Consider the following 19,250-nt stretch of genomic DNA (forward strand, 5'->3'; position numbering starts at 1 on the left):
AATTGACTGTGCCTTTTAACAGCTTGGAATATTCCAGAAAATTATGTCATGGCTTTAGAAGCTTCTGATAGGCTAATTGACATCATTTGAATCAATTGGAGGTGTACCTGTGGATGTATTTCAAGGCCTACCTTCAAACTCAGTGCCTCTTTGCTTGACATCATGGGAAAATCAAAAGAAATCAGCCAAGACGCCAGAAAAAAAGTTGTAGACCTCCACAAGTCTGGTTCATCCTTGGGAGCAATTAATCTGTACAAACAACAGTACGCAAGTATAAACACCATGGGACCACGCAGTCGTCATACCGCTCAGGAAGGAGACACGTTCTGTCTCCTAGAGATGAACGTACTTTGGTGCGAAGAGTACAAATCAATCCAAGAACAACAGCAAAGGACCTTGTGAAGATGCTGGAGGAAACCGGTACAAAAGTCTATATCCACAGTAAAACGAGTCCTATACTGACATAACCTGAAAGTCTGCTCAGCAAGGAAGGAGCCACTGCTCCAAAACCGCCATAAAAAAGCCAGACTACGGTTTGCAACTGCACATGGGGACAAAGATCATACTTTTTGGAGAGATGTTCTCTGGTCTGATGAAACAAAAATAGAACTGGATAGAACTGGATAGAACACCCGGTTGGGATAGAACTGGATAGAACACCCGGTTGGGATAGAACACCATCCCAACCGTGAAGCACAGGGGTGGCAGCATCATGTTGTGGGGGTGCTTTGCTGCAGGAAGGATTGGTGCACTTCACAAAATAGATGGCATCATGAGGCAGGGAAATTATGCGGATATGTTGAAGCAACATCTCAAGATATCAGTCAGGAAGTTAAAGCTTGGTCGCAAATGGGTCTTCTAAATGGACAATGAACCCAAGCATACTTCCAAAGCTGTGGCAAAATGGCTTAAGGACAACAWAGTCAAGGTATTGGAGTGGCAATCACAAAGCCCTGACCTCAATCCCATAGAAAAATGGTGTGCAGAACTGAAAAAGCGTGTGCGAGAAAGGAGGCCTACAAACCTGACTCAGTTACACCAGCTCTGTAAAAATTCACCCAACTTATTGTGGGAAGCTTGTGGAAGGCTACCCGAAATGTTTGACTCAGTTAAACAATTTAAAGGCAATGCTACAAAATATAAATTGAGTGTACGTAAACTTCTGACCCACTGGGAATGTGTTGAAAGAAATAGAAGCTGAAATAAATCATTCTCTCTACTATTATTCTAACATTTCACATTCTTAAAATAAAAGTGGTGATCCTAACTGACCTAAGACAGGGCATTTTTACTAGGATTAAATGTCAGGAATTGTGAAAAACTGAGTTTAAATGTATTTGGCTAAGGTGTATGTAAACTTCCGACTTCAACTGTATACACAGGTGTGTGCATTTCCAAATCATGTCTAATAAATAGAATTTACCACAGGTGGACTCCAATCAAGTTGTAGGAACATCAAGGATGATCAATGGAAACAGGGTGCACCTGAGCTCAATTTAGAGTCTCATGAAGGGTCTGAATACTTATGTAAATAAGGTATTTTTAATTTTTAATAAATTTGCAAAAATGTATACAAATCTATTTTTGCTTTGTTATTATGGGGTATTGTGTGTAGATTGATGAAGGTAAATGTATTTTATCCATTTTAAAATAAGGCTGGAATGTGACAAAACGTAGAAAAGGTTACTTTCCGAATGTGTGGTTATGGATGTGGGTATGCAGACCCGTGAGCCACTGCGGCCCCTTATGATGAGTAGATTTTTTTGTGGCCCCGACTCCCATCAAAGTTGCCCACACCTGATCTAGTGTCTCTCTCTTTCTGACAGTTATTACAGATCTACTCTGCTTGACATATACGGGCTGAAAGGAACCACAAAGCCCCACTTTCAGCCTCATTATACCTGTTTTATAAAATATAACCAGGAGATTTAGGATAGGGCAAGTCTGTTTTGCTGAACTTCTTTTCTTTGCCCCTCGCAAGGATGAATTTCAGCTGGAAGCAATTTGAGGGATGATCCGTGTACATAGTATTGTGGTGAGGTTCTGAGAGGGTGACCGAGTGGATGTCCATTGAAAACTGGTTAAAACAATTGATTTGGTCAACAAATGAAGAGGGCTAATGAAACAATCAACACCTGCACCCCTCTCGGAACCCTGGCTTTATTCCTGCGTCCATAACAACAGATGTGGATGGACTGACCCCCACCTCCAACACACCGCAACCGTATCCCCCCCCCCCCCCCCCCCACAGCCCATTCAGGCCTGCACGGCCCAACTGGAACCTGCTTGAGACAGAATCAGAAGAAAAAATAGCCAAATCCCCCACCCTGGGTTAACACAAAAGAGACTGGAATGTAAGGAGTTAATCCGTTAGGGGTCTCTCTGCAAACAAAGGACAGGCCTCCAGACAAAGTTGAGGGAGTGGGAGCAGAGGGGGAGGGGTTGGCTTCCCTTACCATCTGGACCTTTGTTTGGGGGAGGAGTTGGTGAAGGGGAGGTGTCCTGGTGAAGGGGGAGGTCCAGTGGAGCCTCCCCATCCAGTTCTGCAGCCCCAGACAGACAACCCAGCTAGCACATAACATTTCTGAGAACCATATGTTTCTTAGAATGTGGTTGTCCTATGGTTATTTTGCAAACAACCTTCCACAACTTTCTGGAAATGGTGCAGAATAATTGCTTGGCTTTGTAACATTCTCAGCACATTTAAGGCACTTGAAAAAAACACAATTTTCTTGGTATTTCATTACTTTAACAGTGCTAGATGGGTCACTACAGACCCGGGTTCGATCCCGGGCTGTATCACAACCGGCTGTGTGATCGGGAGTCCCATAGGGTGGCGCACAATTGGCCCAATATCATCTGGGTTAGGGGAGGGTTTGGCCAGGGTAAATAAGAATTTGTTCTTAACTTCTCTGGATATATTGGGACGCTAACGTCCCACTTGGCCAAAAGCCAGAGAAAATGTAGAGCGCCAAATTCAAATAAATTACTATAAAAATCTAACTTTCATGAAATCACAACATGAAAGATATCAAAAAAGCGTACACTTGTTGTGAATCCAGCCAACATGTCAGAATTCAAATAGGCTTTACGATGAAAGCACACCAAACGATTATGTTAGGTCAGAGCCAAGTCACAGAAAAACACAGCCATTTTTCCAGCCAAAGAGAGGAGTAACAAAAAGCAGAAAGAGATAAATTAATCACTAACCTTTGATTATCTTCATCAGATGACACTTATAGGACTTCATGTTACACAATGCATGTATGTTTGGTTCAGTAAAGTTCATAGTCAGAATTCAAATAGGCTTTTCGGCAAAAGCAAACGATGCTATTATCTGAGGATAGCAACAGAGTAAACAAAGAGAGAGAAGCATATTTCAACCCTGCAGCCGCGACACAAAACGCAGAAATAAAAATATAATTCATGCCTTACCTTTGACGAGCTTCTTTTGTTGGCACTCCAATATGTCCCATAAACATCACAAATGGTCCTTTTGTTCGATTAATTCCGTCGATATATATCCAAAATGTCCATTTATTTGGCGCGTTTGATCCAGAAAAACACTAGTGCCAACTTGTGCAACGTGACTACAAAATATCTCAAAAGTTACCTGTAAACTTTGCCAAAACATTTCAAACTACATTTGTAATACAGCTTTAGGTATTTCTTAACGTAAATAATCGATAAAATTTAAGACGGATGATCTGTGTTCAATACAGGATTAAAACAAACTGTAGCTAGCTTTCTGGTCACGCGCCTCTATCTAACAGTACACTTCAAGTGACCCTTGTTCAAGATGGCCGTACTTCGTCATTACATAAAGGAAAAAACCTCAACCAATTTCTAAAGACTGTTGACATCCAGTGGAAGCGGTAGGAACTGCAAGAAGGTCAATTAGAAATCTGGATTCCCAATGAAAAACCATTGAAAAGAGAGTGACCTCAAAAAAAAAAAAATCTGAATGGTTTGTCCTCGGGGTTTCACCTGCTAAATAAGTTCTGTTATACTCACATACATGATTCAAACAGTTTTAGAAACTTCAGAGTGTTTTCTATCCAAATCTACTAATAATATGCATATCTTATCTTCTGGGGATGAGTAGCTGGCAGTTGAATTTGGGTATGCTTTTCATCCAAACGTGAAAATGCTGCCCCCTATCCTAGAGAAGTTAACTGACTTGCCTAGTTAAAGGAAGGTTACATTTAAAAAATGACATTGTCATCGATAAAATGCAATTGTGTTCATTGTCCGTTGCCTATGCCTTTCCATACCATAACCCCTCCGCCACCATGGGCTCTCTGTTCACAACGTTGACAACAGCAAACCGCTTGCCCACACGACGCCATACCTTCGGTCTGCCATCTGCCCAGTATAGTTAAAACCAGGATTCATCCGTGAAGAGCACACTTCTCCAGCGTGCCAGTACGACGCCAAACTGCAGTCAGGTCAAGTCCCTGGTAAGGACGAAGAGCACACAGATGAGCTTCCCTGAGATGTTTCTGACAGTTTGTGCAGCAATTCTTTGGTTGTGCAAACCCAGTTGGCTTGTCTGACGATCCCGCAGATCAAGAAGCCAGATGTGGAAGTCCTGGGCTGGCATGGTTACACGTGGTCTGCGGTTGGACATACTGCCAAATTCTCTAAAACGATGTTGGAGGCAGCTTATGCTAGAAAAATGTACATACAATTATCTGGCAACAGCTCTGATAGACATTCTTGCAGTCAGCATTCCAATTACATGCTCCTTAAAAACTTGAGATATCTGTGGCATTGTGTTGTGTGACAAAACTACACATTGAGTGGCCATTGAGTGGCCTTTTACTGTCCCTTGCACAAGGTACACCTGTGTAATGATCATGTTGTTTAATCAGCTTCTTGATATCTGTCAGTTGGATGGATGGATTATCTTGGAAAAAGAAAACGACTCACTAAAAGGGATGTAAACATTTTTCTGTACAACATTTGAGAGAAATAAGCTTTTTATGGACAATTTCTAGGATATTTTTTTCAACACTTGTTAAGTGTGTTCAGGTGTGTTGGCGCAGCCACTAATCTTGGCCACACCTGATCTTAATGAGTGCTTGTTTAGTTTGAAATGGGGTCTGTTTGAATATACAAAAATGTAACAACTTTGTATATGTTAAAAAACATGGCATGCTAACTCTATCCTGGTGGCGCAGTGGACTAATTCCATGGATAGAGAACAGAAGATTATAGCTTTGAATCTCACTGATAAAAAAAATAAATGTGTTTCCACGATTAATGCCTTAGGAAAGGAATTTCAATGTGTCCTATACAGTAGCAGTGCTTGGAATTCAAAAAAGTTAACCCAAAATATGCTAGCAGTGTTATTAAAACACTTTCAGAGCGTCAATAAAACCTCCCAGGAAAACTTAAGGAACTGGAGTAAAATGCTCTCTGAACCTCCCTGCCACCGAAAAACTATTTTCTATAAAAGAACAGTAAAATGTAACGTTTTTTAAACAGTCAGAAAACATAAGGCTTCGTTACCACAACCAATGCGAAACTCAAATACATATGTTCCCACAACTTCCAAGGAACCAAATGTGCTAGCTGGGAACCCTCCACTGGGGCCCTGCTCAGCGAATAACCTGACTACTCTCCAACTGCTCTCACACACACACACACACACACACACACACACACACACACACACACACACACACACAACACACACACACACACACACAACACACACAACACAACACACAACACACACACACCACCACAACACACGAGGCTCCCTCAAACCATGTCTCAGCACATCAACAAACCCTGAGACTTTACAACTTCTCTAGAGGGTTAGGCAACGTGAAAGTAAACTTTGTCTAAAAAAGGTATGTTTGTATATGTCAATCTGTCTGCATCTCTCGTAGCTTTTCAAGTGAAATCTGTCAGACGGAGAGAACACAGGCTCTCTTAAGGGCCATTATGAGCTGTGTAAACATGATTCACAATTAAAGCATGTTGGCGATTCAGGGAGAAGAATGCAGCTGAAAGACCCCTGTTCAGAGATTGAGGGTAGAGGGGCATTTCAGGATGAGCAGCGCTGGACAAACAAAGACTGCCTGTGAACTCACTCCCTCTCTCTCCCAGTCTCTCTCTCTTTCCTTCGATCTCTCTGTCTCTTCATCTGTCAACTGGAGGAGAACCCAGGCATGGGCGTTTCCTTCTCATCCAGTGAGAAATACGTGTCAGCCTGTCAGTCCAGAGGCAGAACACTTCCAGATAGCAAATACACTGAAGTATTTTTGGGGGCATTAACACCTCTGACAGGTCGGCTAAAACAAATACAGCACAAGCTGGTTCTACGAATATCATGGAAAGAGATCATAATGAGTTAGCTGTTTTTTTTACTCTGGCCAGAAACTATAAAAGCTATTTACAGTATAACAGGTATACAGTCGTGGCCAAAAGTTTGCTGAAAAAAGTCTGCTGCCTCAGTTTGTATGAGGGCAATTTGCATATACTCCAGAATGTTATGAAGAGTGATCAGATGAATTGCAATTAATTGCAAAGTCCCTCTTTGCCATGCAAATGAACTGAATCCCCCAAAAACTTTTCCACAGCATTACAGCCCTGCCACAAAAGGACCAGCTGACATCATGTCAGTGATTCTCTCGTTAACACAGGTGTGGGTGTTGAAGAAGACAAGGCTGGAGATCACTCTGTCATGCTGATTGAGTTCGAATAACAGACTGATCGGGGCACCACCAGTACAGAGCTTGCTCAGGAATGGCAGCAGGCAGGTGTGAGTGCATCTGCACGCACACTGAGGCGAAGACTTTTGGAGGATGGCCTGGTGTCAAGAAGGGCAGCAAAGAAGCCACTTCTCTCCAGGAAGGTACAGGGGTTGGACTGCTGGGCACTGGGGTAAAGTCATTTTCTCTGATGAATTCCCTTTCCGATTGTTTGGGGCATCCGGAAAAAAACTTGTCCGGAGAAGACAAGGTGAGCGCTACCATCAGTCCTGTGTCATGCCAACAGTAAAGCATCCTGAGACCATTCATGTGTGGGGTTGCTTCTCAGCCAAGGGAGTGGGCTCACTCACAATTTTGCCTAAGAACACAGCCATGAGTAAAGAATGGTACCAACACATCCTCCAAGAGTAACTTCTCCCAACCACCCAGGAACAGTTTGGTGACGAACAATGCCTTTTCCAGCATGATGGAGCACCTTGCCATAAGGCAAAAGTGATAACTAAGTGGCTCGGGGAACAAAACATCAATATTTTGGGTCCATGGCCAGGAAACTCCCCAGATCTTAATCCCATTGACAACTTGTGGTCAATCCTCAAGAGGCGGGTGGACAAACAAAAACCCACAAAATCTGACAAACTCCAAGCATTGATTATGCAAGAATGGGCTGCCATCAGTCAGGATGTGGCCCAGAAGCTAATTGACAGCATGCCAGGGTGGATTGCAGAGGTCTTGAAAAAGAAGGGTCAACACTGCATATATTGACTCTTTGCATCAACTTCATGTAATTGTCAATAAAAGCCTTCGACACTTATGAAATGCTTGTAATTATACTTCAGTATTCCATAGTAACATCTGACAAAAATATCTAAAGACACTGAAGCAGCAAACTTTGTGAAAATTTATATTTGTGTCATTCTCAAAACTTTTGGCCACGACTGTACATACGCAGTAAGCATAACTTAACTTTTAAAGTAATACTGACTATGCTCCAATTTGAGGGAAATGGAACTTATTTGAATTGGGTTCCATTTTATTATTCATCATCCAGTGAAGAGAGTACAGTGAACCCACAGCACTGACGTCAGAAGACATTGCGCTTAGCGTTCCCCAGAAATGACCTCCTCACTCCTACACATTCTTTCATGTCATTATGTGTGCTTTCATGTTGTGAATAAATTGCAGCTGAGAGTGTGTTTACAGTGTGTGGTGTTAAATGGGCATCTTTGTAAAATCGCTCTGGATTAGAATGTCTGCTAAATGACTCAAATGTCAAATGTACATAGACAGTGCACGTACCACCACCATGAGTGTAGGAATCCAGGGGGCTCCCCCAGTGTAATGTTCTTCTCCCATCGGATCTAGAAGAGAGGAGGAAGATAGTGGAGAGACAGAGAGTGATACAAAGAGGGAGCGAGAGTTAAGACTCCACTGCATGTGCAACCATAATGCATAAAACACCACATCTCACTCCACTTCCACCTCAGACAGACACGCAGAAAGAATGGAGTGCAGAGAGTGGTTCTGACTCTAAAAACATCTTAGGAGCAGCTCCTCACGCTTCAAACACCTACTCCCCATATCTGGTCACTGAGATAAGATCAACACAGAGATTGCTAGCTACCACACTCAGCCCTATTATCACTGTCTGTGGCCACTGTGTAAGCTTCAGTATATTGCAGGTACTGTGGGTAGCCTCCCTTGTGTACCAAGGTTTCTCCGCCTCTCATCTTATAAGTAGGACCCAGGGTTCTTGCCTTTGTGACTTGACCAGGAAAAGTTTATGTAACTAGGGCCAGGACCTTTTCATGGTCAGGGTCACATGATCGGGGAACAACTCATACAAGTGAGCCTTAAAACGTGGCATGTAATAGAGGCTACCTGCAATGCACTGTAGTTCTAAGGCATATGTCTTGTGATCTACACTATATTGTAGGTGGATAATCTCCTATAAACCCCACAGCTGGTGGATGAGACTGAGTTGTGTGTGGGCCAGTAGAGGCTGTTTTAGGAGGTGTTCTGCTGTGCAGGGGAGCGGGCTGTGGGGACTGACTGTGTCCCCGGGGGACAGGGCCGTGTGCAGGGGGAGGATGGGAGGTTAATTGAGAGGCAGAGGCAGTAGGAGAGTCCAGGCGATAGCTCTCATTAGGTGCACTGAGCAGGTGTGTTTTTCTTCAGCGTACCTGTGGGGACTGAATTTCCTTATCTGCTCAGGGAGGGTGGGGGGAGAAGAGGGTTGGAATGGGACGGGATGAACATGCTTTGGACAGGTCCTGAGACTGACAGGCCTATATTAATGTAGTAATTGAATTGGAGTGACGTGGCTGACTGTAAAACTATTGACATCTATTTGATGAAAAGAGACAATATAGTTGGAAGTATCGTTACCAGTATAAGTTATAAAAGCATTTTATTTTTAATATTGTGTACTTACTCATAGCCTATGAAGGACAAGCAGAGTACCAGAAAATAATGGTTTGAAAACATCCCTGATCAGCATCTCTGCATTATACTTTGTATGAGATTTCATACATTCAAGACACAACTACAGTATAAGAAAATTACCTTGACCCTGGCCTCTGCATGCATGTCTCATGGACATGGACTTTGTGAGGAGCGGTGTCATCCTCCCATTGCCTGTGACCCATAACTTAACCCCTATCCAGCAGCACACCATTAACACTCCATCTCAGGGAGGAGATTCACCCAGGAGGGTTCTGCTATCAGAACCTCACTTCAGCCCTGCTACATAAAGTGGAACTGACAGCATTGTAGCAACATTAAAATCTGTTCATATGCACTCCCAGGAAGATTATTATTTTTTATTTTTTTTACATTTTCTGACAGGCGTGTTTGGGAATTACGTATACTAATGCATTTGTGAAAATTCTATAGCAATATAGTGTGGGAAAGTGGCTGTGCGCTTGGACAATTAATAGACACTGCAGTAAACAAAACCTAATAAAAACATTTTCTCGTCCAGAATCTGCGCAGAGGTACATTAGGCCTACACGCAAACAAGCCATTTGCCACAAGGCCCTGCCATCATTCACTTTGAACTGGACTGTGTGTTTACAGGCAGTTGCAACAGCGTGACTTTAGATCATTAGAACGCATTCATAAAATACACTTGAATGGATTTCTGCAAATATGTAGCTAAATACCACAGGAGTCACCTAAAACCCTCAAACTTTTACAGATGCACAATGGAGAGCATCCTGTCAGGCTGTATCACTGCAACTGCACCACCTGCAACCGCAGGGCTCTCCAGAGGGTCTGCCCAACGCATCACCAGGGGCAAGCTACCTGCCCTCCAGGACACCTACAGCACCCGATGTCACAGGAAGGCCAAAAAGACCACCAAGGACAACAACCACCCAAGCCACTGCCTGTTCACCACGCTATCATCAAGAAGGCGAGGTCAGTACAGGTGCATCAAAGCAGGGACCGAGAGACTGAAAAACAGCTTATATCTCAAGGCCATCAGACTGTTAAATAGCCATCACTAGCACATTAGAGGCTGCTGCCTATATACATATATTTGAAATCACTGGCCACTTTAATAACTGAACACTAGTCACTTCAATAATGTGTACATATTTTGTATTACTCAACTCATATGTACATACTGTATCTTAGTCTATGCCATTCTGACATTGCTCATCCATATATTCTTAATTCCATTCCTTTACTTAGACTTGTGTGTATATGTTGGGAAATTGTTATATATTACGTGTTAGATATTACTGCACTGTTGGAGCTAGAAACACAAGCATTTTGCTACACCCGCAATGACATCTGCTAAACACGTGTATGTGACCAATAAAATTGGATTTGATTTGAGTCCTCTTACACTTGGGAACTTTACAGTCCTATTGATCAAACAACAATGAAAAGGTTTGGCTATATTTCCCTATATGCACATCAACAAGATCAACATCTAATGCTAGCCAGAGCAAGAGGAGCTAAAATCTAACAAAGGAACATTAGATAAACCCTCTCAAACTTTTTCAGCTATACTGAACAAAAATATAAAACGCAACATGCAACAATTTCAAAGATTTTACTAAGCTACAGTTAAGGAAATCAGTCAATTGAAATACATTCATTATGCCCTAATTTATGGATTTCACATGACTGGGCAGGGGCGCACTGGGGAGCCAGGCCCAGCCAATCAAAATGAGTTGTTCCCCACAAAAGGACCTTATTACAGACAGATCAGCTGTCCCGGTTGCTGGTCTCAGACGATCCCGCAGGTGAAGAAGCCGGATGTGGAATTCCTGGGCTGGCGTGGTTACAAGTGGTCTGCGGTTGTGAGGCCGGTTGGACATACTGTCAAATTCTCTAATATGATGTTGGAGGTGGCTTATGGTAGAGAAATTAAGATTAAATGGTCTGGCAACAGCTCTGGTGGACAATTGCATACTCACACAACAATTGAGACATCTGTGGCATTGTGTTGTGTGACCAACCTGCATATTTTAAAGGTGGCCCATTATTGTCCCCAGCACAAGGTGCACCTGTGCAATGATCATGCTGTTTAATCAGCTTCTTGATATTCCATACCTGTCAGGTGTATGGATTATCTTGGCAAAGGAGAAATGCTCACTAACAGGGATGTAAATAAATGTGACCCGTTTCAGGAAACTAGGCAGATGTCGCAAGTCACGTCATTTTACTTTTTTTAATGCATTTTTGGGCAGAAATGCCTTCTGGAACATGTGAACTTTCATGTGCCTTAATAACAAACTTGTATGACATCTGTAAATAAGAATAAAATTGATAAATTAAGAGCCTTGTTGGTTAAACCAAAGAAAAAGAGCAACCTTCCCACTAGCCATGATTGGCTGAGATAATGAGTGGGCTTGACATACCGAGTTCGGGGTTCGGATTGGTCTGCCATATAGAAAGCTTCTGTATATTTGAGCTGGTCAGTCTGTGTTGGTAATCCTGTCGAACGCAGCTTTTTTAAATGTATCGTGTAGTGGAGCTGCATAAGTGTTATTCTCCACTTTCTGGAGGATCGAGTTTTGAAATCAGTGGAATTAGAGTATGATAGTTAAAGAGATGGAGAAAACACCGGTCTCTGGATTACATCTTCAAACAAAGGGCAACCGTGACATGGCATCGGTTACAGGGAGACGTGTCCATCATGCATGATGATGTATACCGGTAAGATAGTCTAGCTAGATACATTTTCAGATATTACACGTTTCAAATTTTGACAGAAAGGAGTTTCATTTCAAGCTAAAGTGTACTGTTAGCTAGCTAACGTTAGCTGGCTGGCTCCCTAGCTAACGTTACATGTATGACATTATTCGTATTCCAGAACCGTTTGCTTTGCTAGAGCCTAATGTTAGCTAGCTGACATTGAACCTGATTGGTTAGCTCCCAGCAGATTCATGCAGGGTAGTAACGACATGATTTGGCACTATGTTCATTGTTGTTTAACTAGCTAACATTACGTGTGTGATCTTACACGTTGTTTACCTAGCTACATGTCTTAAGCTAAAGGGTACAACACCCGTTGAATATGGCCGGTGTCAGTAAACGTCGGCAAAAAAGAGTAATGAAATTGTTGCCAGCAGTGCTGGTTAGGCTGTTCATGTTATCCAGAGTTAAACAAATCATCGGCCAGAGCGCCAAGTGTGCGCTTTAAACGCTCCAAGAGCGAAACGAGATGTGTGGGTCTAAAGCTTAAGAAGGTGTAAACTATGCTGAATGGGTGTAGACAACAAAGAAGAGCTCTTCACTAGATACTAAAACATTCAGTCAAAGGCCATTTTCTCAAAAGTAAGTTTACTAGTTTATCAACTTTCAAAAAGTCTCAACTTTTATCCAATGTAAAAAACACAATTTCAAAATTTGCTACACAAGACCAAATCAAGGTTGTGAGTTATTAATAAACATGTAAACAAAATAAGAGAAAAAAGCTTTTTGTGTGAGTACGGAAAATTCCCTGTTTTTTAGCTCATGAAACATGGGACCAAAAGTTTTTGCGCTTATATTTTTGTTCAGTATAGTTAACCATCGAAATTGCACCGATAAACAATGGGGAATAGCCTGCTCATCCTTCTGTAACTTGCCTGCCAATGCATGCGTTGTCCCAACCAAGCACCAAAACTAACTGGCTAAAGTTGGCTAGCTTTCTAGTTAGCTACTTCCAGATACAAATGAGAATACCTCACTGACCATTTTACTCGCGCTAGCAGAGCTGGTTAGGCTGCTTACATGTTCTATAGAGCAATCGTGACTATTAACTATTACTTTTTTTTGCCTAAGTTTTACTGACACCGGTCATATTATCCATTTTAGAATAAGGCTGTAATGAAGGGCCTCCCGGGTTGCGCAGCCGTCTAAGGCACTCCATCGCAGTGTCTGAGGCATCACTACAGCCCCGGGTTTGATCCCAGGCTGTGTCACAGCCGGCCGTGACCAGGAGACCCATGAGGCAGCGCACAATTGGCCCAGCATCGTCCGGGTTGGGAAGGGTATGGCCGGCTGGGATATCCTTGTCCTAGCGACTCCTTGTGGCGGGCCGGGCGACAGCAAGCTGACCTCGGTTGCCAGCTGGACGATGTATCCTCCGACACACTGGTGCGGCTGGCATCCGTGTGTCAGTGCGGCTTGGCAGGGTCATGTTTCGGAGGACGTTTGGCTCTCGACCTTCGCCTCTCCCGAGTCCGTAGGGGAGATGAAGTGATGGGACAAGACTGTAACTACCAATTGGATATCACAAAATCGTGGAGAAATGATTAGTAAAAATAATAATAAGTCTAACTTAACCAAATGTGGAAAAAGTCAAGGGGACCGAATACTTTCTGAATTCATATTTAGTTACGTAACAGACTTATATTAACATTTATTAAATAGTTTTTTCCCCCTCATCAATCTACACAAAATACCCCATAATAATAAAAGAAAAACAGGTATTTTCAGGACTCTCCAGAGATGTTCGATTGGGTTTAAGTCCGGGCTCTGGCTGGGCCACTCAAGGACATTCAGAGACTTGTCCCGAAGCCACTCCTGCATTGTCTTGGCTGTGTGCCTAAGGACATTGTTCTGTTGGAAGGTGAACCATCGCCCCATCAGGTCCTGAGCGCTGGGGAGCAGGTTTTCATCAAGGAACTCTGTACTTTGCACTGTTCATCTTAACCCTCGACCCTGACTAGTCTCTCAGTTCCGGCACTTGAAAAACATCCCCACAGCATGATGCTGCCACCACCATGCTTCAACGTAGGGATTGTGCCAGGTTTCCTCCAGACGTGAAGCTTGGCATTCAGGTCAAAGAGTTCAATATTGGTTTCATTAGACCAGAGAATCTTGTTTCTCATGGTCTGAGAGTCCTTTAGGTACCTTTTGGCAAACTCCAAGCGGGCTGTCATATGCCTTTTACTGAGGAGTGGCTTCCGTCTGGCCACTCTACCATAAAGGTCTGATTGGTGGAGTGCTGCAGAGATGGTTACCTTTCTGGCAGGTTCTCCCATCTCCACAGAGGAACTCTGGAGCTTTGTAAGAGTGACCATCGGGTTCTTGGTCACCTCCCTGACCAAGGCCCTTCTCACCCGATTGCTCAGTTTGGCCGGAGGCGGCCATCTGTAGGAAAAGTCTTGGTGGTTCCAAACTTCTTCCATTTAAGAATGATGAAGGTCATTGTGATCTTGGGAACCTTCAATGCTGCAGACATATTTTTGATTTGAGACAGACAGACAGACAGACAGACAGACAGACAGACAGACAGACAGACAGACAGACAGACAGACAGACAGACAATTGAAGTCAGAAGTTTACATACACCTTAGCCAAATACATTTAAACTCAGTTTTTCACAATTCCTGACATTTAATCCTAGTAAAAATGCCCTGTCTTAGGTCAGTTAGGATCACCACTTTATTTTAAGAATGTGAAATGTCAGAATGATAGTAAAATGATGTATTTCAGCTTTTATTTATTTCATCACATTCCCAGTGGGTCAGAAGTTTACATACACTCAATTAGTATTTGGTAGCATCGCCTTTAAATTGTTTAACTTGGGTCAAATGTTTCAGGTAACCTTCCACAAACTTCCCACAATAAGTTGGGTGAATTATGGCCCATTCCTCCTAACAGAGCTGGTGTAACCGAGTCAGGTTTGTAGGCCTCCTTGCTCGCACACACTTTTTCAGTTCTGCTCATAAATCTTCTATAGGACTGAGGTCAGGGCTTTGTGATGGCCACTCCAATACCTTGACTTTGTTGTCCTTAAGCCATTTTGCCACAACTTTGGAAGTATGCTTGGGGTCATTGTCCATTTGGAAGACCGATCTGCGACCAAGCTTTAACTTCCTGACTGATGTCTTGAGATGTTGCTTCAATATATCCATATAATTTCCCTGCCTCATGATGCCATCTATTTTGTGAAGTGCACGAGTCCCTCCTGCAGCAAAGCACCTCCACAAAATGATGCTGCCACCCCCGTGCTTCACGGTTGGGATGGTGTTCTTCGGCTTGCAAGCCACCCCATTTTTCTTCCAAACATAACGATGGTCATTCTAGCCAAACAGTTCTATTTTTGTTTCATGAGACCAGAGGACATTTCTCCAAAAAGTACAATCTTTGTCCCCATGTGCAGTTGCAAACCGTAGTCTGGCTTTTTTATGGCGGTTTTGGAGAAGTGGCTTCTTCCTTGCTGAGTGGCCTTTCAGGTTATGTCAATATAGGACTCATTTTACTGTGGATATCGATACTTTTGTACCTGTTTCCTCCAGCATCTTCACAGGGTCCTTTGCTGTTGTTCTGGGATTGATTTGCACTTTCGCACCAAAGTATGTTCATCTCTAGGAGACAGAATGCGTGTCCTTCCTGAGCGGTATGACGGCTGCGTGGTCCCATGGTGTTTATACTTGCGTACTATTGTTTATACAGATGAACGTGGTACCTTCGGGCATTTGGAAATTGCTCCAAAGGATGAACCAGACTTGAGTTCTACAATCATTTTTCTGAGGTCTTGGCTGATTTCTTTTCATTTTCCCATGATGTCAAGCAAAGAGGCACTGAGTTTTAAGGTAGGCCTTGAAATACATCCACAGGTACACCTCCAATTGACTCAAATGATGTCAATTAGCCTATCAGAAGCTTCTAAAACCATGACATCATTTTCAGGAATTTTCCAAACTGTTTAAAAGGCATGGTCAACTTAGTGTATGTGAACTTCTGACCCACTGTAATTGTGACACAGTGAATTATAAGTGAAATAGTCTGTCTTTAAAGAATTGTTGGAAAAATAAATTGTGTCATGCACAAAGTAGATGTCCTAACTGACTTGCCAAAACTATAGTTTGTTAACAAGACATTTGTGGAGTGATTGAAAAATTAGTTCACTACAGGGGGTGCTGTTTCAACTTGGACATTTATCGTTCCCAAATTAAACTGCCTCGTACTCAATTCTTGCTCGTACAATATGCATATTATTATTACTATTGGATAGAAAACAATCTCTAGTTTCTAAAACCGTTTGAATTATGTCTGTGGGTGAACCAGAACTCTTTCTGCAGCGAAATTTATGACAGGAACTGCGAAGGTCTGAAAACGAGGCTCTGTTCTCAGATCAGTTTAAAGCTCTGTATGTATCCTATGGGTCGACATGAACTGCACCCGCCTTCCCCTGGATGTCAGTAACCAATGAGAAGTGGAATGGATTTTCTACGTAGTTCTCAGAGCTTATAAAAGGCCAAGGAACGAAGGGAGCTCAGGATGGCATTTTGAAACGCTCAGTTATCGGCCTTAGCTATATCCGTCTGTAATTTAATTCGATATAGGTGTTAGAAACATCATAACGAAGTTATTTTAAACCGAGTTATATCAGATTATGCGAGTATATTGCTATTTTCGGAATTTCCTTAGTATTGCGCTTTGAACATTTGGGCATGTTGTGGCCACATAGCTAATGTTAGCTGCTAATTCCGAAGTTGAAGACAACGTTTTACAACCAAGCAACGATTCTTTTGGACAAAGGACCACTTGCCCAAGATTCTGATGGAAGCTCGTCCAAAAGTAAGAGCCTTTAATGAGTTATTCCGTATTTATGTGGAAAAATGTAAACGCATTTGTCCGCCATTATTGCGGCACTAGTCTGGCTGTAACGCACACTGTATGTCTAGTAACGTTAATTTTAAAAATCTAACTCAGCGGTTGCATTAATAACTAATGCATCTTTCATTTGCTGTCCAACCTGTATTTTTTAGTCAAGTTTACGATTATTTATTGATTAGATTAGGTGCCTTTCCAAGATGGCGCCGGCCAGAATGCATGACCTGTTGCCACTGATCACATTGTATAACCACGATTTGTGCTGCTAAATATGCACATTTTCGAACAAAACCTATATGCATTGTGTAATATGATGTTACAGGACTGTCATCTGACGAAGTATATCAAGGTTAGTCAAAAATTATATATCTTTTGCTGTATTGTTACGATCACTAACCTGTGCTGTTGGTAAATTGCTTGTGTTTCTGGCTATTGTGCTAAGCTAATATAATGCTATATTGTGTTTTCGCTGTAAAATACTTAAAAAATCTGACATATTGGCTGGATTCACAAGATGTTGGGCTTTCATTTGCTGTACGCTGTGTATTTTTCAGAAAAGTTTTAAGATGAGTAATTAGGTATTTGACGTTGGTCTCTGTAATTATTCTGGCTGCTTCGGCACTATTTCAGATTGCAGCTGCAATGTAGAACTGTGATTTATACCTGAAATATGCACATTTTTCTAAAAAAACATATGCTATACAATAAATATGTTATCAGACTGTCATCTTATGAAGTTGTTTCTTGGTTAGTGGCTATTTATATCTTTATTTGGTTGAATTAGTGATGGCTACTGATGGAGTAAAAAAACTGGTGGAGGAAAAAAAATGGTGTCTTTTGCTAACGTGGTTAGCTAATAGATTTACATATTGTGTCTTCCCTGTAAAACATTTTAAAAATCAGAAATGATGGCTGGATTCAAAAAGATGTGTATCTTTCATCTGGTGTCTTGGACTTGTAATTTAATGATATTTAGATGCTAGTATTTACTTGTGACGCTATGCTAGGCTATGCTAGTCAGCTTTTTTTACTGTGGGGGGTGCTCCCGGATCCGGGTTTTGGGAGGAATTAGAGGTTAATGACTCAAACGTAAGTGTATGTAAACTTCCTAATTCAACTGTACATACATACAAAGATTGGAATGCTACTGTGAAATTGATGATAATGCCCTTTTAGTATGAGCTGTTTGTAAAGACCGCCTAAAATCTCAGCCCGTTTTGGTTTGATGGAGTTTTCCCTGTGTCGTGACGTGACTATCATTAATGTAAGGACTGCTATTCATAAATAATTACCTACTAAGTTTAATTATTACTCAATTAAATTAATCATGTAACAATTAACACATTAGGAATTTGGGGAACCACAGGAAAAGTTTGTTTAAAGAGTTACCATTTCCCGAATTAAATCAAGAAATAAGATATCATATCAGTCATCAAATAATAATCAGTCTCATTCTGAACGTCATAGACTTCGTAAATCTGCACAAACCCCGGGTCTCACTAATCATTCCATACAAAATTGATTTGATTATTTATTTACTAACAAGCTAAATGATAAGATAATGTACACACACGGTATAGGTTATTGATTAGAACTTAATACAATGACAACAGGCCCCTTGCGGACCAACACAATATGACACGTGTTACACCAGATGGAGATTGAGTGTGTGTGTGGTGTGTGTGTGGTGTGTGTGTGTGTGTGGTGTGTGTGTGTGTGTGTGTGTGTGTGTGTGGGTGTGTGGTGTGTGTGTGTTGTGTGTGTGTGTGTGGGTGTGTGTGTGTGTGTGTGTGTGGTGTGTGTGTGTGTGAGGCAACACTGGGATACATTTGGAAACTATAATTATAGTAGCCCTAATACCTTGCCCCGAACTTCCGCTCTTATGGGTAAGAAGTGTAATGCATGTACATGTATATAAGTGTTGAAGGTCTTCGTTGGGTATCTCTGTTGGGCCCAGGCCTTCGGGGGCCGATGCCGCTTAGTAAGAAAGGTTCGATGGAGGCATTGTTCTTTGGGTGGCCGTCTCATTCATTCTCGGGTGTAAGTCTCTGATTGTCCACAGGATGTCACAATGTCCTTTCTCTTAGTTGTCTGTTTCCTTGTACTCGTTCTGGAAGAGTGGTCTTCTGAGGACGGCTAATAGCCGTGTAGATCTCAGGGTGGGGATGAAAGCAGTGTAGACAAACGATGACTTGAAGAGAATAACCGGATGGTCCTGCTTAAATTCACCTTCTTAGATACAGTACTTAGAACAGCAACTCAACTGTAGCATTGATTGTTAAGAGGTTCCTTTGTCTTCAACCTCGTGTAGCGTTTTCGGGGTCGCAACTAATCGTAGACCTCGACTGCAGCTCGTGGTCATCCTAGTCTGATACGTTAACTCTTTTCTCAAATTCTTTATACTCTCGGGTAAAAAGGGGGCTTTCCGTCTTGCTGACACGCTCTCTGGGTTCCCTGGGG

The 19,250-nt window shown here is 42.2% G+C and overlaps 1 protein-coding gene across 2 annotated transcripts in view; it reads right to left on the reverse strand.

The window, feature by feature from the left end:
• LOC111972109 (single-stranded DNA-binding protein 3) overlaps positions 1 to 19,250 on the reverse strand; it is a 148,443-nt gene that overhangs the window by 94,976 nt on the left and 34,217 nt on the right. For both annotated transcript variants that reach the window (XM_023998969.2, XM_023998970.2), the window contains exon 3: positions 8,022 to 8,083. In XM_023998969.2, coding sequence (XP_023854737.1) covers positions 8,022 to 8,083 — 62 coding nt within the window. The remainder of the gene's footprint in view (positions 1 to 8,021; positions 8,084 to 19,250) is intronic.

The sequence above is a fragment of the Salvelinus sp. IW2-2015 genome, linkage group LG13, assembly GCF_002910315.2.
Source record: "Salvelinus sp. IW2-2015 linkage group LG13, ASM291031v2, whole genome shotgun sequence".
Taxonomy (NCBI): domain Eukaryota; kingdom Metazoa; phylum Chordata; class Actinopteri; order Salmoniformes; family Salmonidae; genus Salvelinus; species Salvelinus sp. IW2-2015.